The sequence below is a fragment of the Sciurus carolinensis genome, chromosome 18 (assembly GCF_902686445.1).
Source record: "Sciurus carolinensis chromosome 18, mSciCar1.2, whole genome shotgun sequence".
NCBI classification, from domain to species: Eukaryota; Metazoa; Chordata; class Mammalia; order Rodentia; family Sciuridae; genus Sciurus; species Sciurus carolinensis.
Genome location: NC_062230.1, coordinates 7,605,288 through 7,630,181, shown reverse-complemented (window position 1 = coordinate 7,630,181; position 24,894 = coordinate 7,605,288). Strand labels below are relative to the sequence as shown.

Genomic DNA, 24,894 nt, shown 5'->3' with positions numbered 1-24,894 from the left:
GGGAGGCGGTGGGAAGGGAGAGGTCTGGATGGGGGTGGAGACCAGAAGCCTCCAGCAACCCACAGGGAGGCTGCCACGTGCAGAGCTGGGGCCCCGGGCCTGGGGGGAATCCTCGGACTTGGAGGCTGGCGGAGCCTGCGCTTCCCACCCCAAGCTGCCTGCAGCCCCCCGTGACTTGGCTCCTGAGGAGAGCCCTCCCCTCTGGGCAGGAGGGGGCCGACTCGGGGAGGGACGGCAGATTAGGGCCTAGGGGGCCACGTGACCCTCCCCCAGGAATGTGGTGACGTCACTGGAGGCGTGGCCGTCCCCAAAATTGGGGAGGAAGGGGAAAAAAAAAAAGCCAGAAAAAAGTTTCTTTCCTGGAGTCCCAACGAGGTGTGGGACGGAAGAGGAGGGGTCTGGGCCACCGTCCCAGTGCTCTGTGGGTTCCTGATCGCTGTCTGGAGTCCCCGTTCCAGGCCATGTCGGGGCCCACCTGGCTCCCCCCAAAGCAGCCGGAGCCCGCCAGAGTGCCTCAGGGGAGAGTGCTTTCCCGAGGCGCTCCCGGGCCTCCACCAGCCCAAGGAACAGGTAAGGCAGCCCCGGAGAGGCCAGAGAGCCACCGAGCACACACACTTCTGCCGTCCAGCCCCTGCCACTGCCCTGCCTGCTTCCTGCTGTTCCTCCCCAGGTCAGCTGTGGCCAGCTGCCTGAGCCCTCCCTGGGTTCCCAGGTGCACAGGGAGGAAGAAGAGAGGTGGAGAGGGTGGCCTCCAAGAGGGTGCACCTTCCTCTCCTCCATGCCCACCTCTGGTCTCTCTTCCCCAACCCCAGCACTCCAGCCTCACCCCAGGGTCAATTTTTGCTCCCTCCCATCTGAGCAGTGTTACCAGCCCCCGGGGGGACCAGAGGATCGGGGGCCGACCTGGGTGGGTTCTCATGGAGCACCTCAGCGTTCCCAGGTGAGAACCGGGCTTGGGGTGGGGTGTGCAGGGGGACCTGCCCTGAGCTCAGGTCCAGCAGGACCTAGGGCTAGAGAGGGGACCTTGTGACCTGCATACTCCCTGCTTTAGCTCCATTCCCAGGGGCTCCCCCCAGACAGGGGGGGCCTGCGCCCGGGAAGTCTGGATGCTGAGATAGATTCGCTGACCAGCATGCTGGCTGAGCTGGATGGGGGTCGGGGCCATGCTCCAAGGCGACCAGACCGACAGGTGACTCCCCTGTTCCTGTCCCTGCCCCCGCTTCCCTGCATTTTCAGTCCCAGTCTGCCTCCACCTCACCTTCCCTCTCCCTTCCTTCCTGTGGAGGAAATAGGGGCCCTTGGAGGGTTTGAACCCTGTCAAAAGCCAGGGCTTCCCTGGGGACCGCACGTGGCCTGGCCTTCCAGGGTATGGCCTTGCTTATGCTGCTGCTCTGCCTCTCTCCCCAGGCTTATGAGCCCTCTCAGCCCCCTGCCTACCGCCCTGGCTCCCTGAAGCCCAATGGAGGGGGTGTGCCGCCCCTGCCTCTCCCAGCATCCCCCTATGGGGGCCCCACTCCGGCCTCCTATGCTACTGCCAGCACCCCAGCCGGCCCTGCCTTCCCCGTTCAAGTGAAGGTGGCACAACCTGTGAGAGGCTGCGGCCCGCCCAGGCGGGGGGCCTCTCAGGCCTCTGGGCCCCTCCCAGGCCCCCACTTTCCTCTCCCAGGCCGAGGTGAAGTCTGGGGGGCTGGCTATAGGAGCTACCGCGAGCCAGGGCCAGGGGGTAAGGAGGAGGCTGCTGGGGTCTCTGGCTCTGCAGGAGGAGGACGAGGAGGCGGGCGTGGGCCCCAGGTAAGCCGGTGGCACTGAGGTTTGGGGTCCTCATAGACAACTGGATGCTGATTTGGGGGGTGGGGGCTGGGTGCTGTTGAAGGTCTTGAGTTTTGAGTAGAATCAGAGCTTAAGGGTCAGGATGTCCAGAGGGGATGGGAGCTGCCCACTGGCTCCTGGGCTGAGATGCTCTCAGATGAGCTCTCTGGGTGGAACTACCTGGCCGACCTTGGTAATTTTTACAGCATCAGGGGCTAGAGGTGGCACTCAGTTCTTTTGATTCCCACCTCCAGGTCCCTCTGAGCCAGCCTCCAGAGGAGGAGTTGGAGAGACTGACCAAGAAGATGGTGCACGACATGAGCCACCCCCCGAGTGGGGAGTACTTTGGTGAGCTGACTCGTGGGTAGGATGGGACAGGTGAAACACCATGATTCTGACATCCTGGGTCTGTGCAGAATGACTCCATCCCTCCCTGTCCTCAGGTCGATGTGGCGGCTGTGGAGAAGATGTGGTTGGGGATGGGGCCGGGGTTGTGGCCCTTGACCGTGTCTTCCATGTTGGCTGCTTCGTGTGTTCCACGTGCCGGGCCCAGCTCCGGGGTCAGCACTTCTACGCCGTGGAGAGGAGGGCATACTGCGAGAGCTGCTATGTGGTGAGTGGTTGGGGCCGGTGGTCGGTGCCAGAGTTGGCACCTGGGGGCCTCCATTCAGAGGGGAACCAAATACTCAAGCCCAAAGGAGAAATGGGGCTGGACGCTGGGGGATCCTATCTGATGTGCAAGAAGAAGGGAGGAAAGAAGTAGCTAAATACTGACTGTCAGGGGAGAGGGACCAGGGTCCCTTACACGTGGGGGGCATTTTAGAGTTAAGGGATTGTGTGAAATTCCCACAACACCCTGTGAGGCAGAGATTACTATTGATTGGTTCTATAGGAAGTGGAAGCTCGGAGAGGTTAAGGTTCTTGTCCAGGAAGCTGCAATGCTGGCATGTGAACTCAGACCTGCTCAAGTCTCCCTTTTACTGAGTCACATGCAGGGGCTACACACACAGATGGGTGGGTTGACAGGGTGCCTGCCTTCCTTCTTTCCTTTTGATCTCTTTTCCAACAGGCCACTCTGGAGAAATGTTCCACATGCTCCCAGCCCATCCTGGACCGGATCCTGCGGGCTATGGGGAAGGCCTATCACCCTGGCTGCTTCACCTGCGTGGTGTGCCACCGTGGCCTGGATGGCATCCCTTTCACAGTGGATGCCACCAGCCAGATCCACTGCATTGAGGACTTCCACAGGTCAGGCCTGGGCCCCGCCCAACCTCGAGATGTCTGACCTTTTCCATCTCTCTTACCTATGCTTCATGTCCCAGGGCTGGCCCTTCCCATTTCCAACTCCTGGACCTCTCTCTTCTCTTTGACATCACTTTTTTCAAGACCCAAGACTGCGACTCTGGCCCCTCCTGTTTCCTGCTGTATCCTACCTTCTCTGGGCTCACTGTGAAATCCCTGCGACCCTGAGGTCTGACAGCCTCTCTGGTTCCCTTATACCCCAGGAAGTTTGCCCCACGATGCTCGGTGTGTGGTGGGGCCATCATGCCTGAGCCAGGTCAGGAGGAGACGGTGAGAATCGTTGCTCTGGATCGCAGTTTTCACGTTGGCTGTTACAAGTGCGAGGTGAGAGGGCCTGGATAAGAGCAGGGGGCTCTCAGAGGTCAGCAGGCTTGAGTAGGGTTCGGATGAAGGGATCTGGGAGTCTGGGGCTGATGAAAACTGTTTCTTCTTCCAACAGGAGTGTGGGCTGCTGCTATCCTCTGAGGGTGAATGTCAGGGCTGTTACCCATTGGACGGGCACATCCTGTGCAAGGCCTGCAGTGCCTGGCGCATCCAGGAGCTCTCAGCCACAGTCACCACTGACTGCTGAGTCTTCTAGAAGCACCTGCTACGAACTCAGTCCCCATCCATTGGCCTCCCTGACATCTACCTTTACAACTCTGTCACCAAATGCTGTGTCTCTTCTTTATCCAATCATGAAATAATAATGCCTTAAGAGTTTACAAAACACTTTCAAAACCACATCTCACCTGAGTCTCAGCAACCCAGTAAGATCCACATCCTAGATTGCATGGTTCTTTTTTTTTTGTTTGTTTTTTGGTGCTGGGGATTGAACCCAGGGCCTTGTGCATGTGAGGCAAGCACTTGCCAACTGAGCTATATCCCCAGCCCAACATGAATTTTTTTTTTTTTTTAAAGTTGTTTATGGACCTTTATTTTACTTATTTATTTATATGTGGTGCTAAGAATGGAACCCAGTGCCTCACACGTGCTAGGCAAATGCTCCACCACTAAGCCCCAGCCCCAGCCCCTGCATGGTTCTTAACTGGTAGAGCCACCATCACTTCCCGGGTCTTAGCTCTGGTCATATTTTTGTTGCAACTCTACTGCACTTTTTTTTTTATTTTGGGTGGTGCTGGGGATGAACCCCAGAGCCTCAAGCATGCTAGGCAAGTGCTCTATGACTGGGCTGCACCTCCAGTTCCGTACTATACTTTTCTTTAAATTTGTATTTTTAAAGTTTTGTATTTTATTGTAAAGACATCTATTCTGAGTATGGGGGAAGGGCTGCTTCAGGGAGGTAGCATTTGCCACACTTAAGCCCCACACGCAAATCTTTGTGAAGGGACTTGGTGTTATCCTTGGGGGTGGTGGTGCGTTTAATTTGGGACAGGTCAGATCTTGCTTGTTGCTCAGGAGTGGGACCTACAGCCTATGTCGTCCAAGTACTGAAGTTAACATTGAGATTTGTCCATTTTGCGTGATGGGGCGGGGGCGCCTTTGTCCAAGGAGAGCAGGAACGATGGGTTTTGCAGGTAGAGCATTCTGCGGCACCAATAAAGGCTGGTTCTCTGGTGGGAGCAGAAAATGGTGGGAAGAGAGGCTTTAAAATGGTTGCTTCTATCCTCCAGTCCCTAAACGCCCACGCTTCTCCCATTCCGTGCCCTGAGCGACGAGGGGGTAAAACCACCTCCGGGGAGGTCAGGAGGCGCCGGGTGCTCAGTGCGTGTGGAGAGAAACGGCGAGACGCAAAACTGGCCTTGCGTGCTCTGGGGAAGCGTTACCCTCCACCTCGGCCCCAGGACGCGCTACCTTGGAGCTTAAAAGGCGCTCCCGTCTTTGCGAAGCCCACCTTGGTCCAGCTCGGCTCCCGTAGTTCTCGTCCCGGAAGCGCGCGAGACTTCCGTGTCTCCGCCCCTTCCCATCACCCCTTATTTTCCTCTCCTCTCTGCTCCTTAGTTCCAGTTCGGGCCGCGCGGGGGCTCGTTCGTGGTCGGAGGCTGCGCTCGGTCGGTGACGCAGGCGCAGCGCTACGGGCGTGCGCGACCGCCCATTCTCTGTTGTCTCACTCTCTTCCCCAGTTTTCGGCCCTCTGACCGACAGCCCCGCGCCTCGCTCTTCCCCTCTACGTTTTCCTCGTCGCGCGCCCGTGTCGCCTGGAAAACAAGCCCGCCCTCGCGCGCCACCAACGGCCGCGACCGCTCCCAGGTGGGGGAGGGGCGAGGCAAAGCGGGGGGCGGGCTAGTGCGGGGCTGAGACCGGGGACTCCGCCCGCGGGCGACGAGGGGACCCTCCGGGCGGGTGGGAGCGTGGGAGCCCTCCGGGATGTCGGGGGCCGCGGAAGCTTGGCTTGGGAAGGAGGGAGGCGGGCGTACTGGCCCCGGGGGACCGACCCTCCTTTCGTCCTTGCTCAACTCCCTGCCCACCCCTTCCCGGGCCCTTGGGCCCTTCAGACCGCGCCATGGGTGACAGTGATGACGAGTACGATCGAAGGCGCAGGGACAAGTTTAGAAGAGAGCGCAGCGACTACGACCGATCCCGAGAGAGAGACGAAAGACGACGAGGGGACGACTGGAATGACCGGTATTTTCGCCCCTCGCCCTCTGGGTCTCCTCTGCCCCACGCCGCCCTTGTTGCTTTTTCCCCTGTGGTTTTACCAGGATGAACCAGAGAGAAATTCGTCCTCGGACCGTTTTCTGTGGTTCAGCCTATTGGCTGTAGCCAAAGAACTAACCGTGGCTTAATTTTTGAAAAGTCTTCAAGATGGAAACGATCGAACTTTGAGGGTGAAAAAGCATTGCTTATACAGGGACCCAACGCGAACGTTGTATTGTTTGTAAATGATGCCTCAAAAAGATTGACTCAGAAAAAGTGATAATATGGAATTGACCAGACGAGAGAGGTTGTCGAACCCGTTTCCTGGCAAGGCATGGTTAAATTTCTTTTAATGCTTTTACCTAAAATCTTAGAGCTCTTTGGGCAGCACCAGTTGGATTGATTGATGAGGTTTGAATGACCTTCTGAAAGTGGCTCCCTTAAGTTTGAAGTGACTTTTGTGATAGAATTTATTCGTGTATTATAGTTTTGAATAAATGAGTTTAGTAGGTTGGTCAGTTTCCCTGCAATCTTATAATGGTGGAGAGTTATGTGGCACGCTTTCCGTAATGTTTTGTAAGGAGGATGTTAAAGATGCTCTTCTGAATTGTGAAACTAGATAAGATGTGGTTACTGCTCTTAGGAGCTTACAGCATGGGGCTGCTTGTCTTGGGGGCCAAAATGACCTTGGGTGCTTGCTGCAAATGTGTGTATGTAAGAACATAGGAAAGATGGTGAGTGTTGAGGGAACAGATGTTCAGACAGGGGAGCAGTGCTGGGAGCTGGGGTGTGAGGGAGAGCTACAGGAAAGGATAATTAACCAGACACTGATAATGGAAACAGGTGGGGGTTGCGGACATGATGTTTGCAAATCTGCATGGATTCATGTTTGGTCAGTGTTAGTGGTCAAAATGCTTAAAACCCTACTGGGTCTGTGAGGCAAAATTTTTTTGGGGGGTGGTACTGGGGATTGAACCCAGGAATGTTTATCCACTGAGCCCATTCCTTTTTGTTTAGAGACAGGGTCTTGCTCAGTTGCTTAGGGCTTCACTGAATTGCTGAGGCTGGCCTGGATCTTGCAGTTCTCCTGCCTTAGCCTCCTGAATCTCTGGGATTACAGGCATATGCCACCATGCTGGGCTAAAATTATTTTGATGGCCAACTAAGATTGCGTTTTCATTGATGGAGCTGTAGTAATAGTGGGTAAAACTGCCAGTGCACCAGAAATTAAAAAAAGAAAGCCAATTTCATTTAACTTCCTTGATAAAACAGTTTAAGATTTTCATTTGATGAAATTGGAGACTTGAGTATACATCTTTTCAGTTTCTATGGTGAAATGAGGAGTATGCACAAACCGTTCTGAATATAGGACAGTGGTTTTCTTGAGCAAGAGCAGTTGGGTGATTGAGTTGAGCTGAACTGAACTTTTTCTATGTAATGTCATTTTTATTTGAATGATTTTCACACAATGTTGGTTCATGTTTGGTTATTTGTCCAACATTTTTGGGAAGGTGAATTAAGAGACCCTGTTACTTTGAAAAAAGTTGTCAGAATTTGTTGCCAATGATGACATAGAACTTTCTAGTAAAAATTAATAGTTTGGAAAACTTGTATCTACCAATGTGATTTTGACAACTTCTCAGTACTTAAAGACTTTCTGATGAGATAAGTAGTATACTAAGGAATATGACATCTTGATATTGTATTAAGAGACATGTCAAGAGCTGTCCGGAGAACAAAGTAGAACATGGGGTGAAGTGAATGTAGCAGAGTACAGAATGTTCGTTGGTCTTAGGTTGAACATTCTAACTACCCTTGAAGAAAACTGAGGCAGAGCTGGATATGGTGGTGCATGCCTCTAATCCTTGCAACTCTGAAGGCTGAGGTAGGAAAATCACGTTTAAGGCCAGCCTTAGCCCCTTAGCACCTTAGCGAGGCCTTGTCTCAAAATGAAAAGGACTGAGGATGTAGCTCAATGCTAAGGTGCCTTCAGGTTCAATCCCCAGTACCAGGAAAAAAAAAAAAGGAAACTGGAGAGTTATCTGGAAAGGCTGTTCAGTATTTCCTTTTGTAACCACGTATCAGCGTGAGGACAGATTTTTTTTCTTTTTCCACAAAACAACTTACCACAACAAATTAAATGTTGAAGGTATCTTCTCTTAAGCCATATCTTGAAGAGATTTTTAAACATATAAAAACAATGGCATTCTTCTTTTTGAAAACAGTAATTTTTCATAAAAAACATGAAATTTATATTATGTATAATTTTAAGATTAATAGGTATTAAGTTGTCTTAGCTTTAAATACAGAAAAGATAGACATAACTCACATAAGCAAAAACTCTTTGGTATCTTGCTCAGGGTACAGCTAAGTGACAGTGCTGGCTTATCATGTGTAAGGCCTAGGGTTCCATCCCCAGTACCACCTTAAAAAAAAATAAAAAAATAAAAAAACACTGCCCCTAAGCATGTAAAGTGGGTCTCAAGAGCAAAGATTTTTTGTTGTTGTTAAGATTGGATTGGGAATCCCAAAAAAACCAAAGGCCAAATGTTCTCTCTGATATGCGGATTCTAACACACAATAAGGGAGTAGGGAGGGAAGAATAGAAGTTCATTAGATTAGAAAAAGGGGAATGAAAGGAGGGGGGATGGGAACAGGAAAGACAGTAGGATGTATAAGACATCACTTTCTTACACTGCCAGTGTAATCCACATCGTTTACAACCACAAGAATGGAAAGTTATGCTCCATGTATGTATGATATGTCAGAGTACATTTTTACTGTCTTGTGTAACTAAAAAGAACAAACAAACAAAAAGATGGGATTGGGAGCCAGATGTAGTGGCACAGAGCTGTAATCCCATAGCCTTGAGTAAGCTGAGGCAGGAGGAACACAAGTTAAAGGCCAGCTTCAGCAATTTAGGGAGGCCCTAAGCAACTTAGTGAGACCCTATCTGAAAATAAAAAAAAGGCCTGAATTCAATCCCTTGTATCTCCCCTGCCCCCGCTAAAAAAAGACAAGGTTAGGAGCAGATGGTTAGCAGTGGGGAGGTTGGAGCAATGGGCAGGAAAGCCAGAGTTTTGAACAGGGTTGTTTAGTGGCATTTAAGCAAGTGCACATGGTGTAATCAGATTTGTGTCCGGGAAGGAGTTCTTTGACAGTAGAGAACGGAGAAAGTAGAGGCAGCTGACCAATGCTAGAGAAACGACAAGGGCGAGGCTGGGGATAGCACAGACAGTTCATTAATGGTGCTCGTGTTTATCGTCAACATTAATGTTACTGGTGTTTGTTCCTGTGACAGTAGATGGTAGGGAGTAGGAAACAAATCCGGGCCCATAATGGTGGGAACCATAGGCTCAGTTCTGATAGGATAATTTGGGGTGACAAAATATATTGGGTTTTCTTTTCTTTGTGGTGCCTGGGGTAGAAGCCAGGGCCTGGTGCGTACTGAGCGTGCTCTCTGCCACTGGGCCACACCCTCAGCCCACTGAGTGGGGGATTACTCAGTGGATTGGAGCTTAGGAAGCCATTTGTGGGCAGTGGCTACAGTGATCGAGGTAGATAAAGTCTTTTTCAGATTAAAGTGTCATTTCATGATATTTGGCTTTTTGTGTGGTATGTCAGTTAGAATAGGAAGGACCTGTCCAGGAATGTGACCTTGACCTGTCCAGCTGTATCTTTAATTACCATTACTTGTTGCGTTTCTTATGTCCAGGGAGTGGGACCGTGGCCGTGAACGCCGCAGTCGGGGTGAATATCGAGACTATGACCGGAATCGCAGGGAGCGCTTCTCTCCTCCGCGCCATGAACTCAGCCCCCCACAGAAGCGCATGAGGCGGGACTGGTGAGATGGCTTGTCTGTCTTCAATGTTGGCTCCCCTGGGCCTCAGCTCCCTCCCCTCACCTCTTCAGAAAGCTGCTTGTTTCCTTCTCTTAGGCTTCATATATAACCATTGTTTCTTAGTCCTTTAAACCCTTGGGCGGGAGACCATATTCTGTGCGTGCCCCTTCTTCTGGCCTTCCTTTGTCCTCTGTTGAGATGATTCTGGTTCTTTGTCTGATTTTTGTGTCCCCTACCCTCAGGGATGAGCACAGCTCTGACCCATACCACAGTGGCTATGACATGCCCTATGCTGGGGGTGGTGGGGGCCCGACTTATGGCCCTCCTCAGCCCTGGGGCCACCCCGATGTCCACATCATGCAGCACCATGTACTACCTATCCAGGCCAGGTAAAGACTCTGGGTTCTGGGGAGAAGGCTTGGGGAATGGTTTGGGCTGCTGGAGCCAGGTTAGGCTAGGCACGCAGGTGGCCTGTGGGTGGTAGGTAGCACTTGTGCTGGGGGTGGTGTGCGAGGCAGGCGAGCAGCTGGCTACCTGGTATCCCTTGTCCCCCACCTCCCCCCACCTCTTCCCCCATGACCAAGACTTCCTGTCCACCCCCAGGCTGGGCAGCATCGCTGAGATCGACCTAGGTGTGCCTCCACCAGTGATGAAGACCTTCAAGGAGTTTCTCCTCTCTTTGGATGACTCTGTGGACGAGACTGAGGCTGTCAAACGCTATAACGACTACAAACTGGACTTTCGAAGGCAGCAGATGCAGGATTTTTTCCTGGCTCATAAAGATGAGGAGTGGTGAGTGCCCCTACTTCCCTGCCACCTCTTCCCTGGCATGTTTCCCCTGGCCCTGCCAGTGGAGCTACAGCCCTTTCCTCCTCCCATTTTCCCCAGTCCGGAGTTTCCTGGGGGTGGGGGAGGGGAAGTATAACAGCATTTGCTGATGGGGTCTCCTCCTTACTTTGGTGACTGCCACAGCGCCCCCCACACCCCCAATATCCCTTTTCCACTGTCCTCACTTGGGACACCTCCAGGCAGCTGGCCAGAGCCACCTGGCTCCTGGGGGCAGCAGACAGACTGCTTCCCACTTGCTGGTATTGGGCCATTGACGTCCCTGATCACCAGGACCCCGTGTGGCTGTGGCATCCTCCCAAAAGCGACGAGTGACTCCAGACAAGAAAAGCAAAGATCTCAGGGTCATTTGACAGAAAAAGAATTTTAATTTTTTTTCCTTTTGTGGATGTTTTAATTTTAATCAACCATCTTTTCCCCCCTTCCTGCTCCTCCTCCTCCTCATCCTCTTTCTGCTCCTCCTCCTTGAAAAGAGCCAGAACTGGGAACTACACCCGCTCATCGACGGAGCTCGGAGCAAACCCACCTCCACCCCCACCATACCCAGCCCATACATGAGCCCCTGGGCTGAGCCGCGCTGCCCCGGCCAGGCAGACAGGCAGGGCACTGCTGTGCACAATGCAGCATCTAGCTGAATGTGATTGCTCAGGCAGTTAGTCAGTCAGGGCCCCCACCGCGGAGTCCCGCGGGGGTGGGGCATCTGGGCCGGGCGCCCCAGCCAGGAGCCAGCCGGTGGCCCACCAGCCAGCATGGGCCCTGGGCGCCACTAGTTAAATCTTGAGCTCTGTTTGACCAAGCAGCCAAGGTAAAGATCCTGGAGGTGACGCCTGCGGCTTTCCTTTCCTCTCTGCTCGACTGTGGTTCTGTTCTGTCCTCACCGTCCCTTCTCCCTGACTGCCCTGTGTCTCGTCTTAATCTCATACACCTCATTCCTTCTCTGTCCCTGTTCTTGCTTTCTGCCTAACACTTCCTTCCTCTTTGCTTTTTTCATTTTGTGTGTCTAATACTTAATTTTTCCCTTCGTTTTCGATTTCTGGGCCTTTCTCACACTTCCCCCTTCCTTTCTCCTCTTTCTCATACTCCTGATTTCTTCTGTTTCCCCCTCAAGGTCCTATTGAAATGTTTTATTTTCCATGCTCCACCCTAACCCTCCAGCCCTCCTTTTTCTATCCTGGGGACAGTACCTGAGGCTGTCTGGGCACTTGGTTCTCCCTTTGATCTTTTCCTGTCCCTTCACCATCTTGCTTATCTTCCCAAGGGGGGAGAAAATGTCCTGCCTTTTGGCTTTTGCTATCTGGTGCACTTCAGGTTTCCTTCTGTCTTCCACCTAGGGGTGGAGGGAGTTGGCGGGAGCTGTTCTCGTAATGACTGTAGTCTGGGGTCAGCAATGAGAGGGAGGTTCTTTGGGGCCTACAGTTACCTTAGCCCTCCTCTCTGGAGTTTGGGAAACCTCACCTTTTTAAGTTAGTGTTTCCCAAAGTCTTAGAGCTGGAAATCTGCCTCTCGAACCCTGGCCTCCCCCTGTAGTTGTTGGTCTTTTCAAATCCAGAGCTCTTAGTTCCTGGTTGTCCCCCAGATTTTGCAGAGCAAACCTCTGTTTCCTGTTGGGGCGTTGGGTGGTTCTAGTGCACCCCTCTCCAATACTCTCTGCTTTTATGACCTCTTATGGGTGTGAGGATGGGGGCTGTGCCCTGACTTTCCTGGGCCCCTCCCCACAAACTGGCCCTGGCCTCTGGTGACTATTTTGTCTTTTCCCTCCCCGCTTTCTTCTTAGGTTTCGGTCTAAGTACCACCCAGATGAGGTGGGGAAGCGTCGGCAAGAGGCCCGGGGGGCCCTGCAAAACCGACTGAGGGTATTCCTGTCGCTCATGGAGAGTGGCTGGTTTGATAATCTCCTCCTGGACATAGACAGAGCTGATGCCATTGTCAAGATGTTGGATGCTGGTGTGTGGACTTGACCCATGGGGTGGAGGCTGTCTGGTGACCCAAGATCTTGGTTGGGAAATAGAAGCAGATTGACAGAAGCCAGGGCCTTTGGGTTGTGACTTCTGCTGCCTTTGTTGGTAGCTGTGATTAAGATGGAAGGAGGCACAGAGAATGATCTACGAATCCTGGAGCAGGAGGAGGAGGAGGAGCAGGCAGGAAAGCCTGGGGAGCCCAACAAGAAAGAGGAAGGCCGGGCTGGGCCAGGCCTGGGGGATGGAGAACGCAAGGCCGGCGATAAGGATGACAAGAAAGAAGATGGCAAACAGGTTGGCGTGGGCCTAGGGGAGCTGGCACTAGGGCTGCGTGTTGGCTCGGGTCGGGGCTCTGCTATGTGGGAAGGGAGGGAGGGAGGGGGCTCTGAAGCAGGTGAGGAAAGGTTAGGAAACTCCAGCGATTGCTCTGCCTGCAGGCTGAAAACGATAGTTCTAATGATGATAAAACGAAGAAATCTGAAGGCGATGGGGACAAGGAAGAGAAGAAGGAAGACTCCGAGAAGGAAGCCAAAAAGGTTAGGTGTGTCTCCTGGGGGGGCAGCAGGTGAGGCCTGTGGTCAGAGCTGTCTGACCTGGCCCGTGACTGTGGCTCCCACAGAGTAGTAAGAAGCGCAACAGGAAACACAGTGGCGACGACAGCTTCGACGAAGGCAGTGTGTCTGAGTCTGAGTCTGAATCTGAGAGTGGCCAAGCTGAGGAGGAGAAAGAAGAAGCTGGTGGGTTTGCTTTCCCGCGTCTCGTCCTGTGTGGGCCGGGGGACATGAGGTGGAGCATTGTCTCTGGTTGGGGGTTGGTAAAAGCTCTTCTATCTGCTCCACCAAAAATAATAAATTGACCAACGCTACCACCTTCTGTGTAGAAGACGCACTGAAGGAGAAGGAGAAGCCCAAGGAGGAAGAAAGGGAGAAGCCTAAGGACGCCGTGGGGCTGGAGTGTAAGCCTCGGCCCCTGCACAAGACTTGCTCCCTCTTCATGCGCAACATCGCGCCCAACATCTCGCGGGCTGAGATCATTTCTGTGAGTGGGGAGTGGTGCTCGGGCGGGGCTGGCCCCAGGCTCGGATCCTTTGGGGTGGGGTGGAGAGAGGCAGTCTGGTGCTGCCTTTGACATAGGGAGGTCCCTGCCTCCTGCACTGTGGCACTCAGGTGCTGGCCTTCTAAAACCCTTCACTGGTCTTTCCTTGCCTGAGGATGGGAAGGATTAAAAGGCAGTGCCCCAGGGTCTGGGGCAGTGGAGACCAGAGGTAGAGGTGAGTCCTTGAATCACTAAATGGCGTTCTTATCACTTGTGTTTGCAGCTTTGTAAAAGATACCCAGGCTTTATGCGTGTAGCACTGTCGGAGCCCCAGCCCGAGAGGAGGTGAGGAACTAGACACCCTGGAGGGAAGATGCAGGGGAGGGTTAATGGCCAGCACCTTGCCATCCAGGACTGTGTGACATTCTTTCTTGTGTAGGTTTTTCCGGCGTGGCTGGGTGACCTTTGACCGCAGCGTTAATATTAAAGAGATTTGTTGGAACCTGCAGAATATCCGAGTGAGTTCTAGGAGTGGGACTCGTGGGAGGAAGAGACAGTGGTGGCTCTCTGTGCCCACGTGACCTGACTCCCTCGTCTGTTCAGTCTGCTCACATTGCTTATTTACTCCTGTTCCTGGGTGAGCTCTGAGGCCATTACCATGGACAAGACAGACACCTTTTGGTCTCTGTCCTCAGGGAGTTCACAGTCTAATCACTGGTGTTGGAGGCGGGGGTGAGTCTCTGAGTTGCTTCGGGGACAATAGGCCAGCTTTCTGACTTTGTGTTCTTTCTAGCTTCGGGAATGTGAACTGAGCCCTGGTGTGAACAGAGACTTGACCCGTCGTGTCCGCAACATCAACGGCATTACACAACACAAACAGATAGTGCGCAATGACATCAAGCTGGCTGCCAAGCTGATCCATACACTGGATGACAGGACCCAGCTCTGGGCCTCTGAGCCTGGGACACCTCCTCTGCCAACAGTCAGTGACTCCCTAGGGAACTGTTTCCAAAAGCAGCTGACACCATCTGTGTTCCTGACACTTGACCTCACCTGATCTGTAGCAGTGACCCCGTGGGCCCACCCACACCCTCACTTAATTGTCCCTTTCTGCCGGGGTAGTGTGTCCAAATTCCAGCAGAACAGACTGATACAGTTGTGGGCTGGGGTAGAACAAGTATAAAGATAAGTGCCAGGACGTGGAGGTCAGGGTTCACCAAGTGAGCCCTGAACTCCTTCCCTTCCACAGTGCCTTCCGCTGCCGCCGCCGGCGTCCCCATCCCTGGGCTCCCTGCCTAAGGTTTATCTTCTTTACTTCTGTCTCCCTCCCCACAGAGTCTGCCCTCGCAAAACCCAATCTTGAAGAATATCACTGACTACCTGATAGAGGAAGTGAGTGCTGAGGAGGAGGAGCTGCTGGGGAGCAGTGGGGGGGCCCCCCCTGAGGAGCCACCTAAGGAAGGGAACCCAGCAGAGATCAACGTGGAACGGGACGAGAAGCTGATCAAGGTGCCAGCACTAGCCGAGTGTGGGGGTGCAGGGTGGCTCATTCAGTAAAGGGGAGGGAGTGGTGACCAGTGGCTTCCCGTCGCCCGTAGGTGTTGGATAAGCTCCTCCTCTACTTGCGCATCGTACATTCCTTGGATTATTATAACACCTGCGAGTACCCCAATGAGGACGAGATGCCCAACCGTTGTGGCATCATCCACGTTCGGGGGCCCATGCCTCCCAACCGCATCAGTCACGGAGAAGGTATGTCCCAGGCTCCCCATTCCGTTGCCCATTTCTCCCCAGTGGCCTCTGGTCACCACCTCCGGTAGCAGTGCTGTGCTGCTCCCTCCTCTGGTGCCCTCCTTTTCGGTCCCTTGCTTCCAGCTCCCATCTCCAAACTAACTTTCTCTGTTCCCAACCACAGTGCTGGAGTGGCAGAAGACCTTTGAGGAGAAGCTGACTCCACTGCTCAGTGTGCGGGAATCCCTCTCCGAGGAAGAGGCTCAGAAGATGGGTCGCAAGGACCCTGAGCAAGAAGTGGAAAAGTTTGTCACCTCAAACACCCAGGAACTGGGCAAGGATAAGTGGCTGTGTCCTCTCAGTGGCAAGAAGTTTAAGGTCTGGGATGTTAAGAGCTTCGGTTGGGTAGAAAGTTGGGAGGAGGGGTCACAGGCAGGCCCCCAAAAGGCCTGGGAGGGAAATGCTCATTGGCCCAGCAGAAGGGAGGCTGTTGGCCTTCCAGATTGGGTCTGGGAATGAGGGAGCCCACATGACTTGGTCTGTCCTGACCCTCTCCTCACCGCCCAGGGCCCTGAGTTTGTACGCAAACACATCTTCAACAAGCACGCAGAGAAGATCGAGGAAGTGAAGAAGGAGGTGGCGTTCTTCAACAACTTCCTCACCGACGCGAAGCGCCCAGCTTTGCCTGAAATTAAGCCCGCTCAGCCACCTGGCCCTGCCCAGAGTAAGATACGATCCATGGGGGTCTGGTGTCTCCTCTGGGTCTATCCAGGGATCCCTGTTTCTCTTTAACCTGCCACCCCACCCCCCAGAAGTTTCTACCCCACCCTCAGCCATATTTCTAGAAGTCATTTTTTTCCCCCTCCCCGCAGTAATTCATGTCCCTGTTCGTGTTGTACTCCCCCCAGGCTTGACCCCGGGACTTCCCTACCCACACCAGACTCCCCAGGGTCTGATGCCCTATGGTCAGCCCCGGCCTCCCATCCTGGGCTATGGAGGTGAGCATGGGAAGAGCTGAACAGTTTAGTGGTTGCATGGGGCTGGGAGGAAGAAAACAGGCGGAGGTCGAGGTCAGGGTTTTGAATTCAACACTGGTCTTTTTCCTAGCGGGCGCTGTCCGCCCTGCAGTCCCCACAGGCGGGCCTCCGTACCCCCATGCCCCATACGGTGCTGGCCGAGGAAACTATGATGCCTTTCGAGGCCAGGGTGGTTATCCTGGGAAGCCTCGCAACAGGTGAGAATGAGTGCAGATGTCCAAGTTTTCTTGCCTCCTCCAAACTCAGGCCGTCAATTCTCATCGCGCTTCCCCTCTTATCTCACAGGATGGTTCGTGGAGACCCAAGGGCCATTGTGGAATATCGCGACCTGGATGCCCCAGATGATGTTGATTTCTTTTGAGTGGCCTCCCCTCCCCCCATTCCTATTATCATCTGTAATTGTGACTGCCTTGTCCCATCAGCTGAGAATCTTTTTGTACGTTCAGACATACTGCCAATAAAAGCACTTCAGTAGTGACTCGGTGGTTGTACGGCTTCCCAAACATCCCAGACACTGGCAGGGGTGGAGGTTAGGTGAGCCTCGCGACAGCCCCACTCTGCTGGGACACCTTTCAGAAGAAAATAGGAGCACACGTGTGCGATCGCTGTCAGTTCAGGGGCCTTGCCCTCAGTCCAGCGTGTGCTGATGCTTGTCAGAGTTAGGGCTGGTTAGGCACAGGTTGTAGAAGGAGTTGGGGTCAAAGGCTGTGCTTACCTCTTGCCAGCCAACCCACCCGGCAGCCTGTAGTTCGCTAGGGTTTTCTGGAGTGCCCCAGTAGTGTGGGTCCAGTATCAGGACGTAGGCTTCGGTGCCTGGGCCCAGGCAGACCCCCAGCAGCGCCTTGGACCGGGCGTCCGCATCCCCTCCCACCATCACAGGGCCGCCACCCCCAGTGAAGTGTGAGTAAAGCCTCTCCAGCTCCCCTTGAAGCCCCGCTCCACGGGGCACATGGCATAGGCGCCCCTGGGGCCCTCCGAAGTGTGCGAGGCAGAGGCTGGCTTCTACGCAGCCGATCCAGCTCCGGGAGCCCCGGAACCCTGGGGGCTTGTCGCCCATGTCCTCCAGGGCCGCCTGCACGGCGACCACTTCAGGTACGCCTGTAGACTGGCCCTCTGGCCAGGAGCACAGCGTCTGCAGAGTGCGGTAGCCGCAGCCCCATCCCCGGTCGTCCAGCCCATCGCAGCCATAGTGATAGTAGAGGTAGTGGCCCGAGATGACGGCCAGGCGAGCGGGGCCGCGGCACGGCGGGGCTAGGCCCTGGTGGACGTCCTTCAGCGGCGCCAGGGCGGCCGGCGGGAAGCAGTCACCGAGGCCAGGTAGATAGGTCTTTCAGCCCTGCAGGGAGAACTCCGGGTTCCAACGCTTCCTCGAGGTGCTGGGCAGGCTACAGGCAGGACGGGCGCGCGGAGTCGTGGTGTGGTCACCGGGCCCCCGAGATGTGAGCAGGAACCGAACCGAGGCCACCAGGCGACAGTGACCCAGGGGCTCCCACCATGCACCGCCGCTCCCACTGCGCAGGCGCGAGACCGCCTGGCGGGGCGGGGGTGGGGCTCTCGGGGGCCGCCAGCGCAGGCGCCGTGTGCCTCGCCTCGGAGATGGAATGAGGCATCCTCCAGCCCCCACTCCTGCACCAAGGCGGCCCCGGCGATCCAGGCGTTCTGCCCCTGACCCCGGCTCCCCAGTCTCGCAAATTCCGGTGGCTTAACAGTTTATTGGCAGCCCAGAGGGGCGAAGGCACCGCGGGGGAGGGAGCTCGACCCGAGACATGCAGAGGATGGGGAACCCCGGGGGGAGTCGGGGTCGGGTGGGCAGGGTCAGGGGCTGGTCTGTTATATCCCAGCCCTTTAATAAATAATATATACAGCGAGGGGGACGGGCGGGGCGGGGGGACGTGGGGTCTCGCCGGCGTCACAGGTCTGAGCAGCGATCCTGCTTGCTGTAATGGTCGAACTGGTTCTTCCAGTGCACCATGTAGGAGCTCCAGCGGTGGAACTCGGCCTTCCACTGGCGCTCCGCTTCGTCCAGCGTGTCTGCGGCCAGGGCACCCGGCAAGCGGTGGGAGGAGGACGACACCAAGAAGGAGATCGGGGAACGGACATGGGGAGGGGCGTGAGCGCAGGGGGACACACGGAGAATGTAGGAGGCCACGTGGGATGGTGGAAAGAGGATCAGGAGAATACACGAAAGACGGTAGACGAGAGGGAGGGTGAAGGTGGAGGCGGGGCCAGAGAAAGATGGTTGGAAGGAGAGGAGGAGAAAATGACCAGAAGACAGAGGAGGGACAGACGGCATCAGAGTGGGGAGGATCCATGGGTTGGTGAGGAAAAGAGAAGAGACAGAAATGGTTGACGGTTATAGCCCCGCTGCGGGGTGTTACCCAGCCCCGGGTCTTCCCTGTGCCCCCAACATCAGGCTCAGGCTCCAAAGGATAATTATATGTATATGTACATAAAAATATGTGACTTTTTCATTTTTACGTAAACAAAGGCGTGTAAGTCCCTGAGACTTTCCAGTTTGTGTCTCTCGATTTGAGAAGGGAGGGGGCGCTGTGTCCCCGAGAAGGGCCCTTCCCCGCGGTCCGACCATGCATGAGAGGAGGGGCCCCCTGAAGCCGGAGGGGGAAGAGGCCGTGGTCACAGCCGCAGGAGTCGGGAGAGGTGGAAGAGGAGGAGGGACAGGGGGAGGCCGGGCCTGGGCCTCGGGGCAGCCTCCCCGTGGGCGGGGTCTGGGCAGGTGCAGGGAGCCTCCGAGGCTGAGGGGAGAAGAAGGGGGTTATACCCAGCCGGCTCCCACTCCCTCTCTTTGCGCCCCTTTTCTCTCCCTCCCCCCAGCCCCTGCCCGCTGGCTCCCGCATACCGGTGGCGCTGAGCAATTTGGGTAGAAAGCGGTTCCAGAAGGCGCAGGCCTGGGCGCGCAGCCCCCGCCGCACCTCCAGCGGCCGCAGATTGAGGCTCACGTACTGCTGCGCACCTGCGGTGTATGGTGGCCACTGCGGGGCCTTGGTGTCGCGCGGGTCATTGGGGTCCCTGCGGAAGGAAAGGGAAGGCTCAGTCCCATTTAGGCCTGTCGCACCCAGAGGGATGAGGAATGAAGACAGGGACGCGGGGGAGAAAGGCGTTCCCTTCCTCACCCTGGGCTCTAACTCCGTGGAGGCCACTGTTCCTCCTTTCTACCCCAGCTCCAACCCTTTTCCTTCTCCGGTGTCCCCTGTCATCTAGGAGTCTACCCTTTCCTCCTGCACTCAGTCTCTTTTGTCCCTTTCCCTCAGTTTTCCTGCTCTTTGTCTTTTCCCATTTTTTAAAAAAAGTGCTAGGATTTATTGAGCCCTTATTGTGTAACCAGATGCTGTCCTGTCTCTACAAACATCACCTTGGCTTTGATGCCAGATTTATTGCTCTCTTCGTCAGACAAACTGGTGTGTGTGTGTAGGGGCGGGGTGGGGGGAATCACTGCCAGTTCAATTTAATCCAGCTCTACATTCCACTTCTAACTCCAATAACTCCTTTGTCTTGGTCTTTATTCATCCACCTCTTGTCTTGCCTTTCGGTCTTCCTCTCTTAAGGAGGCCCATCCGGCCTTCTCTGAGTCTCCTTTGTCTTTCCCACTCTCCCTCTTTGTCCCCTTTCCTTTGTGAAGGTTTGTTCTCCTCTCCTGCCTCTCTCCTCCGAGTGCTCCCCCTGTTCCCCTGGCCCCCAGAGACCCTCCCTTTCCCAGCGCTGCTGACCCTGTGCGGGCAAAGTTGGCCCAGTATCTCATCAACCGCTGGGCAAAGATTCTCTCCTCGACAGTGTAGTTCAGTGAGGGGTCCAGGGGAAGCCCAAAGATGAACTCAATCTCGTAGCCGTGGGGCACCCCCATCCAGAGGGGCCAGGAGAGCGTGGAGGCACGGTGTTCAAAGATGTAGGCATAGACTCGGGCCCCCTGGGCCGCCAGTCTCCCAGCCAGCTGAGCCACGGGGCACACGACATTGTGGTCGCCTACCACAGCACTCATGGCATCCCTCAGGCGCTCCGGGTCCTCGGGGTGCAGCCAGTCTGTGTAATGCAGGACCACAGCCTCGGCCGCTAGGTCACTCGCCTGGGGGACCCCGACCCGCACCCCAGCCAGGAACTGGGCCCGGTTGATGAGAGATTCGTTGTCTTTGCTGAAGCCTGGGGCCCCATAAACCAGAAAATAGGAGCCCTCATCCTTCACCACACCCACCAGCACCTGGGGGCGGGGGACAGGATGGAGGGCAGGGGCACAGACAGACAGGTGGACAGAAACAGACAAACAAAGAGCCAGAGAGATGAATAGTTATAGACCCAGAACCACGGAGGAAGAGTGTGAGGTTGGGGAAGGGACCAAGAAAAAAAAGGAAATACACCCACAGTTCCTTTCCTCTCCGCCCTGCTGACCACCCTTGGATCTGAGCCCTCAGGGGAGGGGGTGGCCATGGGCCCAGAAGCCTGGACTTCTGACTGCGTGTGGGTCTGGAGGAGCCCTCAGTGCCTGGCTCCCTGGGGGGTGGGGCAGGGTGGGTGAGACCCAGAGGAACCCGGTCCACCCCCGACAGCCACTAGTCACCTGCAGGCCATGGAAATCTCCAGCATTGATGAGGGCCTCAGGCGTGTCACTGAGGAAGTCTCCATCCACCACAGGCACAAAGGAAAAGCGGAAGATACTTTCCTGAGGCAGCACGTGCCACTCATGGTCTACCAGGTCTTGAGCTGGCCGTGTCCGCAGGCAGGCTACCAGCTCTGTGTCATTGCCACCAGAACCCCCTGGGGGACAGCCTACGAGGCGGGCCAGCAGTGTGGCCCTGCGGCGGGCCTCTCCCACGCTCACTGTGGCCCAGGGCCCATTGGGTGCACCGCTCTGCAGCACAGTGCGATGGAAGAGGCTCCTGCTGGGAGGGGACAGCAGGTGCATGCCCACTGAGGCAGCGCCTGCGCTCTCCCCAAACAGAGTCACCGATGTTGGGTCCCCCCCAAAGGCTGCCACATTCTCTTGCACCCACTGCAGTGCCAGCCTCTGATCCAGCAGACCCACGTTGCCTGGAGCCTCTCGGCTCCCTGGCAGAGCTAAGAAGCCAAAGGCTCCCACTCGGTAGTTCATGGACACCAGCACAGTCCCCTCAACCTGTGCCAGGAAGCGGCCATCATACACGTCCAAGGAGGAGGCCCCACTGTAGAAGCCACCACCATAGATCCAGACAAGGACGGGGGTGGGAGATGCAGGCCGGGGGTATGGTGTCCACACGTTGAGGTAGAGGCAGTCCTCGCTTAGCTCTCGGTTGGGGTTCCACATCTCGGAGCCCTCAAAGCCTGGGTACAGGGTGTCCACATATTGGTAGCAGACACTCTGGAAGGTCGTAGCGTCCAGCACCCCTGTCCAGGGCCGCTTGGGCTCCGGTGGTAGAAAGCGGCGGGGGCCCACAGGTGGCTCGGCAAAGGGGATGCCCAGAAAAGCAGCGACCGGGCCCCCTGGGGCCTTTAGGCGGATGCCCCGCAGCCGGCCCCCACGGACAGTCACCAGCAGCTCTGGGTCCTCTCGGCCCTCAGCCCCTGCCCCTCCTCCCAGAAGAGAGAGAAGGAAGAAAAGGAGTGGGGAAGCCAGGGAGGGCGTGTGCAGGGGACACCACAGGGGCCTCATGGCTGCCAGGGCAGGCGGTCGTCTGCTGGGAGAAAGAAAGGCAAAGGGTAAGGGCTGGAGCGCCCGGAGGGAGGAGATTAGGTAACAATCTTGCCCAAGGATTATCTCCCCGCTGCAGAGGAGGTGGGGCAGGTTGGCAAGAGGAGGAGAAAAATAGAGGGAGGGAAGGAGACAGGCAGAGACAAGGACGCAGACAGACAGGCAAGAGGGGACAGATCAGGCAGACACACGCACCCAGACAAATGCAGGTAGCAGAGAGAAGACCTGCCAAAGCATACCCTCCATGGCCCGCAGGACCCACCGCCCTCACCTTCCTCTGGCTCTGTGGCTTGGGCTGGGCAGGGTGCGTGCAGTGCGGGCACCAGAGGCCGCAGTCCACGCACAGGGCACAGGACAGGGGCGGGGCCCTCACTGACGGGTGGTTCCAGTTGGAGGAACTTGCGGTGGCCTGAAGGCACAGCCCTAGTCTCTCCTGGGTTGGCCAGCGCCGGGGCCCTAAAGGGGGTGGGTTGGACATTCAAGGTGTGGGAGCCCCAGGTCCTGGGGCACTCCAAATCCTGCCTACTTCACACCCTGCCCCACCCTGCCTCGCCCCATCTGCTGTCTGGCATTGCGCGCTGGTACCCGTCCGTTCCCATCTGCTAAACCCGGCCTTGCATAGTCCCAACCAACAGGCTCGCGGGTCTTTAGACCCCAGGACGCGAGACCTATTCGCCCGATGTTGCAGAGCACGCTGTTGCCGGCGGGGGGCAGTAGAGACCGAGAAGAGGACTGCGCTCCCCGCCCCGAGCCCGGGAGTCGGGAACTTGGGGTGGGGGCCTGGGAGCTCTTGGGTATCACAGAGGGGCCTGAAGGGCGAGCCGGGACGACTGTGCTCCCGCAGCTCCGGAGATCCCCGGCCGCAGGGGCGGGGGCGCTATTTTGGGGTAGCAGCTGCTGCGATTCCGGCATCTCCAGCCAAGGGATCAAAATTCCCCGGGTCGGAACTCCCCCCTCTCCGGCGGTCACCCCTCATCCAGCCCTGTCTCCCTGAGCTGGGGTTGGTGGTGGTGTTGGAGATTAACTAGGAAACCCGAGTGGGGCTAATTATAACTCGGGGCTTCCGCTGAGCCTCCCCTTCCCCCAAAATAGAGACGGAGTCTCCGCGGGAGGGGGTCCCAGGCCTCGGAGGGGGCCTGGGTTGGGCGCTGCGCAGGGACTCTGGGGTCGCGTCACTCTGGGTACAGGGGCGCCTAGGTAGGCGCCAGGAACCTGCGTAGTTTGGGGTCCGCCGCAAACAGGGGGCATCTTCCAGTCGTCCCAGACTTGGGGTCTGGCGGGGAAGGGGCGCTCGGGGGTCCCGCAGGAATTCTAATCTCCGGCGAGGCAGCGGCCGGCCCAGCGGGCTTCGGTAAGTGTGTGGCGGCGAGGGAAGAGTTACCCAGGAGTGCGGAGCGGCGGGGGACGCCGCTGGGCAGGCCCGGGGGCGCGGTGGGCGCCGGGTTTGGAGGCTTAAATCGCTCCGGTAGCGCCCGGTCCCCGGCAGGCCGAGCGGCCGCCGGCTGGGGGAGGGTCACGGGCGGGGCGGGAGACTCACCTGAGGCGGCCGAGCCGGGCCAGGCCGCGCCGGGAGCAGAAGGCGGCCGATGTTCCCCGGCGCAGGCTGAGCCGACTCTGGCAGCCGCCGCCTCCGGCCCCCCGCACACACCCCTCGGGGCCGCACGGCGCCCCCGCCCGCCCCCGCCCCCGCCCACTGTCTCCGCCCCCGCCCCTCCCCGCTGCCCTGGGCTGCCACCTCCCCTCCTTCTCCCTCCCTCTGAGCCAAGACCCGAGGACCCGGGGGCCCAGACGCACTCCAGTGACAGACGCCCACAGACGGACAGACACGCCGTGACAGGCGCGACCCGAAGACCCGCAGCGGCGGAGCAGACACCCACGTGACAAACAGACGGACAGAAGCCTGCCGAGAGACACACAGGCAGGCGACAGTCTCCTGTAGTGACAGTCAGATAAACCGACTTTCTCAGACGGACCCACATACTGACAGCCTCCAGAAGTTATTGCTAGGACGAGGGGCTGAGCAAATGAGCATCTCTGGCCCCGACACAGCCCGGGGTGCATGGGAGGAGCGACACGTGCAAGTGTGACTGAGGACCCCTTCAGGGTGGCACTGGTGGAGAATAGGTGACATGAGGCACTCCTGGGGATGAGGGGACACCTGTGGGAATGGAGACGGGAACACAGGATCTTGAGTGGAAATGAGGGGTTCTCCCACGGGGAAAGGAGACCCCCAGGGAAGAAAGAGGTAACACGGGGACACCCGAGAAGGAAGGCCAATGTGGTGACACACTCATGGCTGCTGGGCGAGGCTGCACTCCGCTGCAGCAGTGGAAACTTCCGGAACCCCCGCGGGTGGGCTTGCGCTGGTCCCCAGACGGGTGACCTCGGACTTTCGTCACCAAGGTCCGGCCAGGGCATGACATCACCAGGCCAAGTTTTCATTGGTCGTCGCGACCAGCAGGTGGGAGCGGCCTGGCCTGGGCGCCCCTAGCCTGCTCCACAGGGCCTGAGCCACAGACCCCCGCGCCCCGCCCTCCATGGGGTTACCCATGGGACAGGTGCTGCCGCGGCAAGGTCCCCGCGTCCGAGGTGGCGGTGGAAACGGGGCGCGGCACTGTACCACGCGAATTCCCCGAGTGATAGGCCTGCTTATCTGGGACCGAAGGCCGGGGAGCTCCCGGGCCGTGGCGTGGGAGACCGGCCGGCGCGGGCGAGCGTCGGGGCATGCGTGCGCGCGCGCGTGCGGCGGTGCGGGGCGCTGCGTGGGGCGGGAGGACGCGCACGCACATGCTCCCTCTGGCTGCGCTGTATCCCACAGCATCCCTGGCACGCGTCCGCCACCGCCTGGGAACGGAGGCACCGGGTTTCGGGGACTGGCGGAGAGTGGCGGCTCCTCCTGAATCCAGATTCGAGCCCGCCCTGGGCCACCCGGTTCCGGACTCTCAAGCTGGACCGTGCCCAGCTCCCTCCTCCGCGCTGGCGAGAGCCGGTGGGCGCAGGCCGGGATACCTGCGCGGGTCTGCTCTCGGCTCCGCAGCCTTGGCCGCCAGATGGCGTCAAAGGCAGCCTTTCGGGCCTCGGAGA

The 24,894-nt window shown here is 56.9% G+C and overlaps 5 protein-coding genes across 11 annotated transcripts; 2 read left to right on the top strand and 3 right to left on the bottom strand.

Annotated features, from left to right (window-relative positions):
- Positions 1-318: 318 nt before the first annotated feature.
- Positions 319-3,808, top strand: Trip6 (thyroid hormone receptor interactor 6). Of its 2 annotated transcripts, XM_047534069.1 has the most exons (9): positions 319-570; positions 813-940; positions 1,052-1,189; positions 1,408-1,791; positions 2,064-2,157; positions 2,253-2,422; positions 2,879-3,057; positions 3,315-3,435; positions 3,551-3,808. In XM_047534069.1, exons 1-9 carry the CDS (start codon positions 462-464, stop codon positions 3,680-3,682), a joined length of 1,455 nt encoding a protein of 484 aa, XP_047390025.1. In that variant the 5' UTR covers positions 319-461; the 3' UTR covers positions 3,683-3,808. The 2 variants fall into 2 exon arrangements, with proteins under 2 accessions (XP_047390025.1, XP_047390026.1); XM_047534070.1 differs by lacking the exon at positions 1,408-1,791 and having other exon boundaries at positions 320-570.
- Positions 3,809-4,029: 221 nt separating this feature from the next.
- On the bottom strand, positions 4,030-5,556 carry LOC124970649 (uncharacterized). The gene is made up of 3 exons (XM_047534150.1): positions 5,473-5,556; positions 4,906-5,334; positions 4,030-4,664 (listed from the first exon to the last, which is right to left on the bottom strand). The coding sequence occupies exons 1-3, from the start codon at positions 5,554-5,556 to the stop codon at positions 4,548-4,550; spliced, it is 630 nt and encodes a 209-aa protein (XP_047390106.1). The 3' UTR covers positions 4,030-4,547.
- Srrt (serrate, RNA effector molecule) lies at positions 5,040-16,614 on the top strand. 2 transcript variants are annotated; one of them, XM_047533410.1, is made up of 20 exons: positions 5,040-5,301; positions 5,547-5,676; positions 9,404-9,532; positions 9,772-9,918; positions 10,133-10,321; positions 12,150-12,319; positions 12,443-12,627; positions 12,771-12,869; positions 12,953-13,070; positions 13,214-13,371; positions 13,652-13,713; positions 13,808-13,886; positions 14,162-14,350; positions 14,704-14,877; positions 14,967-15,120; positions 15,284-15,477; positions 15,667-15,823; positions 16,008-16,097; positions 16,207-16,333; positions 16,422-16,614. In XM_047533410.1, the coding sequence occupies exons 2-20, from the start codon at positions 5,555-5,557 to the stop codon at positions 16,495-16,497; spliced, it is 2,619 nt and encodes an 872-aa protein (XP_047389366.1). In that variant the 5' UTR covers positions 5,040-5,301; positions 5,547-5,554; the 3' UTR covers positions 16,498-16,614. The 2 variants fall into 2 exon arrangements, with proteins under 2 accessions (XP_047389366.1, XP_047389365.1); XM_047533409.1 differs by having other exon boundaries at positions 15,996-16,097.
- On the bottom strand, positions 16,082-17,466 carry Ufsp1 (UFM1 specific peptidase 1 (inactive); the record flags this gene model as incomplete). The annotated part of the gene is made up of 1 exon (XM_047533416.1): positions 16,082-17,466. A coding segment is annotated over one exon (702 nt), but the record flags the coding sequence as incomplete, so codon positions are not given.
- Positions 17,332-23,466, bottom strand: Ache (acetylcholinesterase (Cartwright blood group)). Of its 5 annotated transcripts, none has more exons than XM_047533412.1 (6): positions 23,348-23,466; positions 22,082-22,266; positions 20,704-21,796; positions 19,862-20,346; positions 18,994-19,163; positions 17,332-18,167 (listed from the first exon to the last, which is right to left on the bottom strand). In XM_047533412.1, exons 3-6 carry the CDS (start codon positions 21,769-21,771, stop codon positions 18,046-18,048), a joined length of 1,845 nt encoding a protein of 614 aa, XP_047389368.1. In that variant the 5' UTR covers positions 21,772-21,796; positions 22,082-22,266; positions 23,348-23,466; the 3' UTR covers positions 17,332-18,045. The 5 variants fall into 5 exon arrangements, with proteins under 5 accessions (XP_047389368.1, XP_047389367.1, XP_047389370.1 ...); XM_047533411.1 differs by having other exon boundaries at positions 20,704-21,793; XM_047533415.1 differs by lacking the exon at positions 17,332-18,167 and adding an exon at positions 18,431-18,889 and having other exon boundaries at positions 20,704-21,793.
- Positions 23,467-24,894: the final 1,428 nt, after the last annotated feature.

Coding starts and splice junctions, on each gene's coding strand:
- Trip6 (XM_047534069.1), top strand. CDS start 462: ATGTCGGGGCCCACCTGGCTCCCCCCAAAGCAGCCGGAGCCCGCCAGA. Junction 2,158..2,252: donor CCCGAGTGGGGAGTACTTTG/GTGAGCTGACTC, acceptor CCCTGTCCTCAG/GTCGATGTGGCGGCTGTGGA. Junction 3,058..3,314: donor TGCATTGAGGACTTCCACAG/GTCAGGCCTGGG, acceptor CTTATACCCCAG/GAAGTTTGCCCCACGATGCT.
- Srrt (XM_047533409.1), top strand. CDS start 5,555: ATGGGTGACAGTGATGACGAGTACGATCGAAGGCGCAGGGACAAGTTT. Junction 9,533..9,771: donor AAGCGCATGAGGCGGGACTG/GTGAGATGGCTT, acceptor CCCTACCCTCAG/GGATGAGCACAGCTCTGACC. Junction 13,372..13,651: donor CGCGGGCTGAGATCATTTCT/GTGAGTGGGGAG, acceptor TTGTGTTTGCAG/CTTTGTAAAAGATACCCAGG.
- LOC124970649 (XM_047534150.1), bottom strand. CDS start 5,556: ATGGCGCGGTCTGAAGGGCCCAAGGGCCCGGGAAGGGGTGGGCAGGGA. Junction 5,335..5,472: donor AGGAGGGTCGGTCCCCCGGG/GCCAGTACGCCC, acceptor GCCCCGCACTAG/CCCGCCCCCCGCTTTGCCTC. Junction 4,665..4,905: donor AGCGCCTTTTAAGCTCCAAG/GTAGCGCGTCCT, acceptor TGCTCCCACCAG/AGAACCAGCCTTTATTGGTG.
- Ache (XM_047533412.1), bottom strand. CDS start 21,771: ATGAGGCCCCTGTGGTGTCCCCTGCACACGCCCTCCCTGGCTTCCCCA. Junction 19,164..19,861: donor GCCAACTTTGCCCGCACAGG/GTCAGCAGCGCT, acceptor TTCCTTCCGCAG/GGACCCCAATGACCCGCGCG. Junction 18,168..18,993: donor CAAATTGCTCAGCGCCACCG/GTATGCGGGAGC, acceptor CCCTGGCCGCAG/ACACGCTGGACGAAGCGGAG.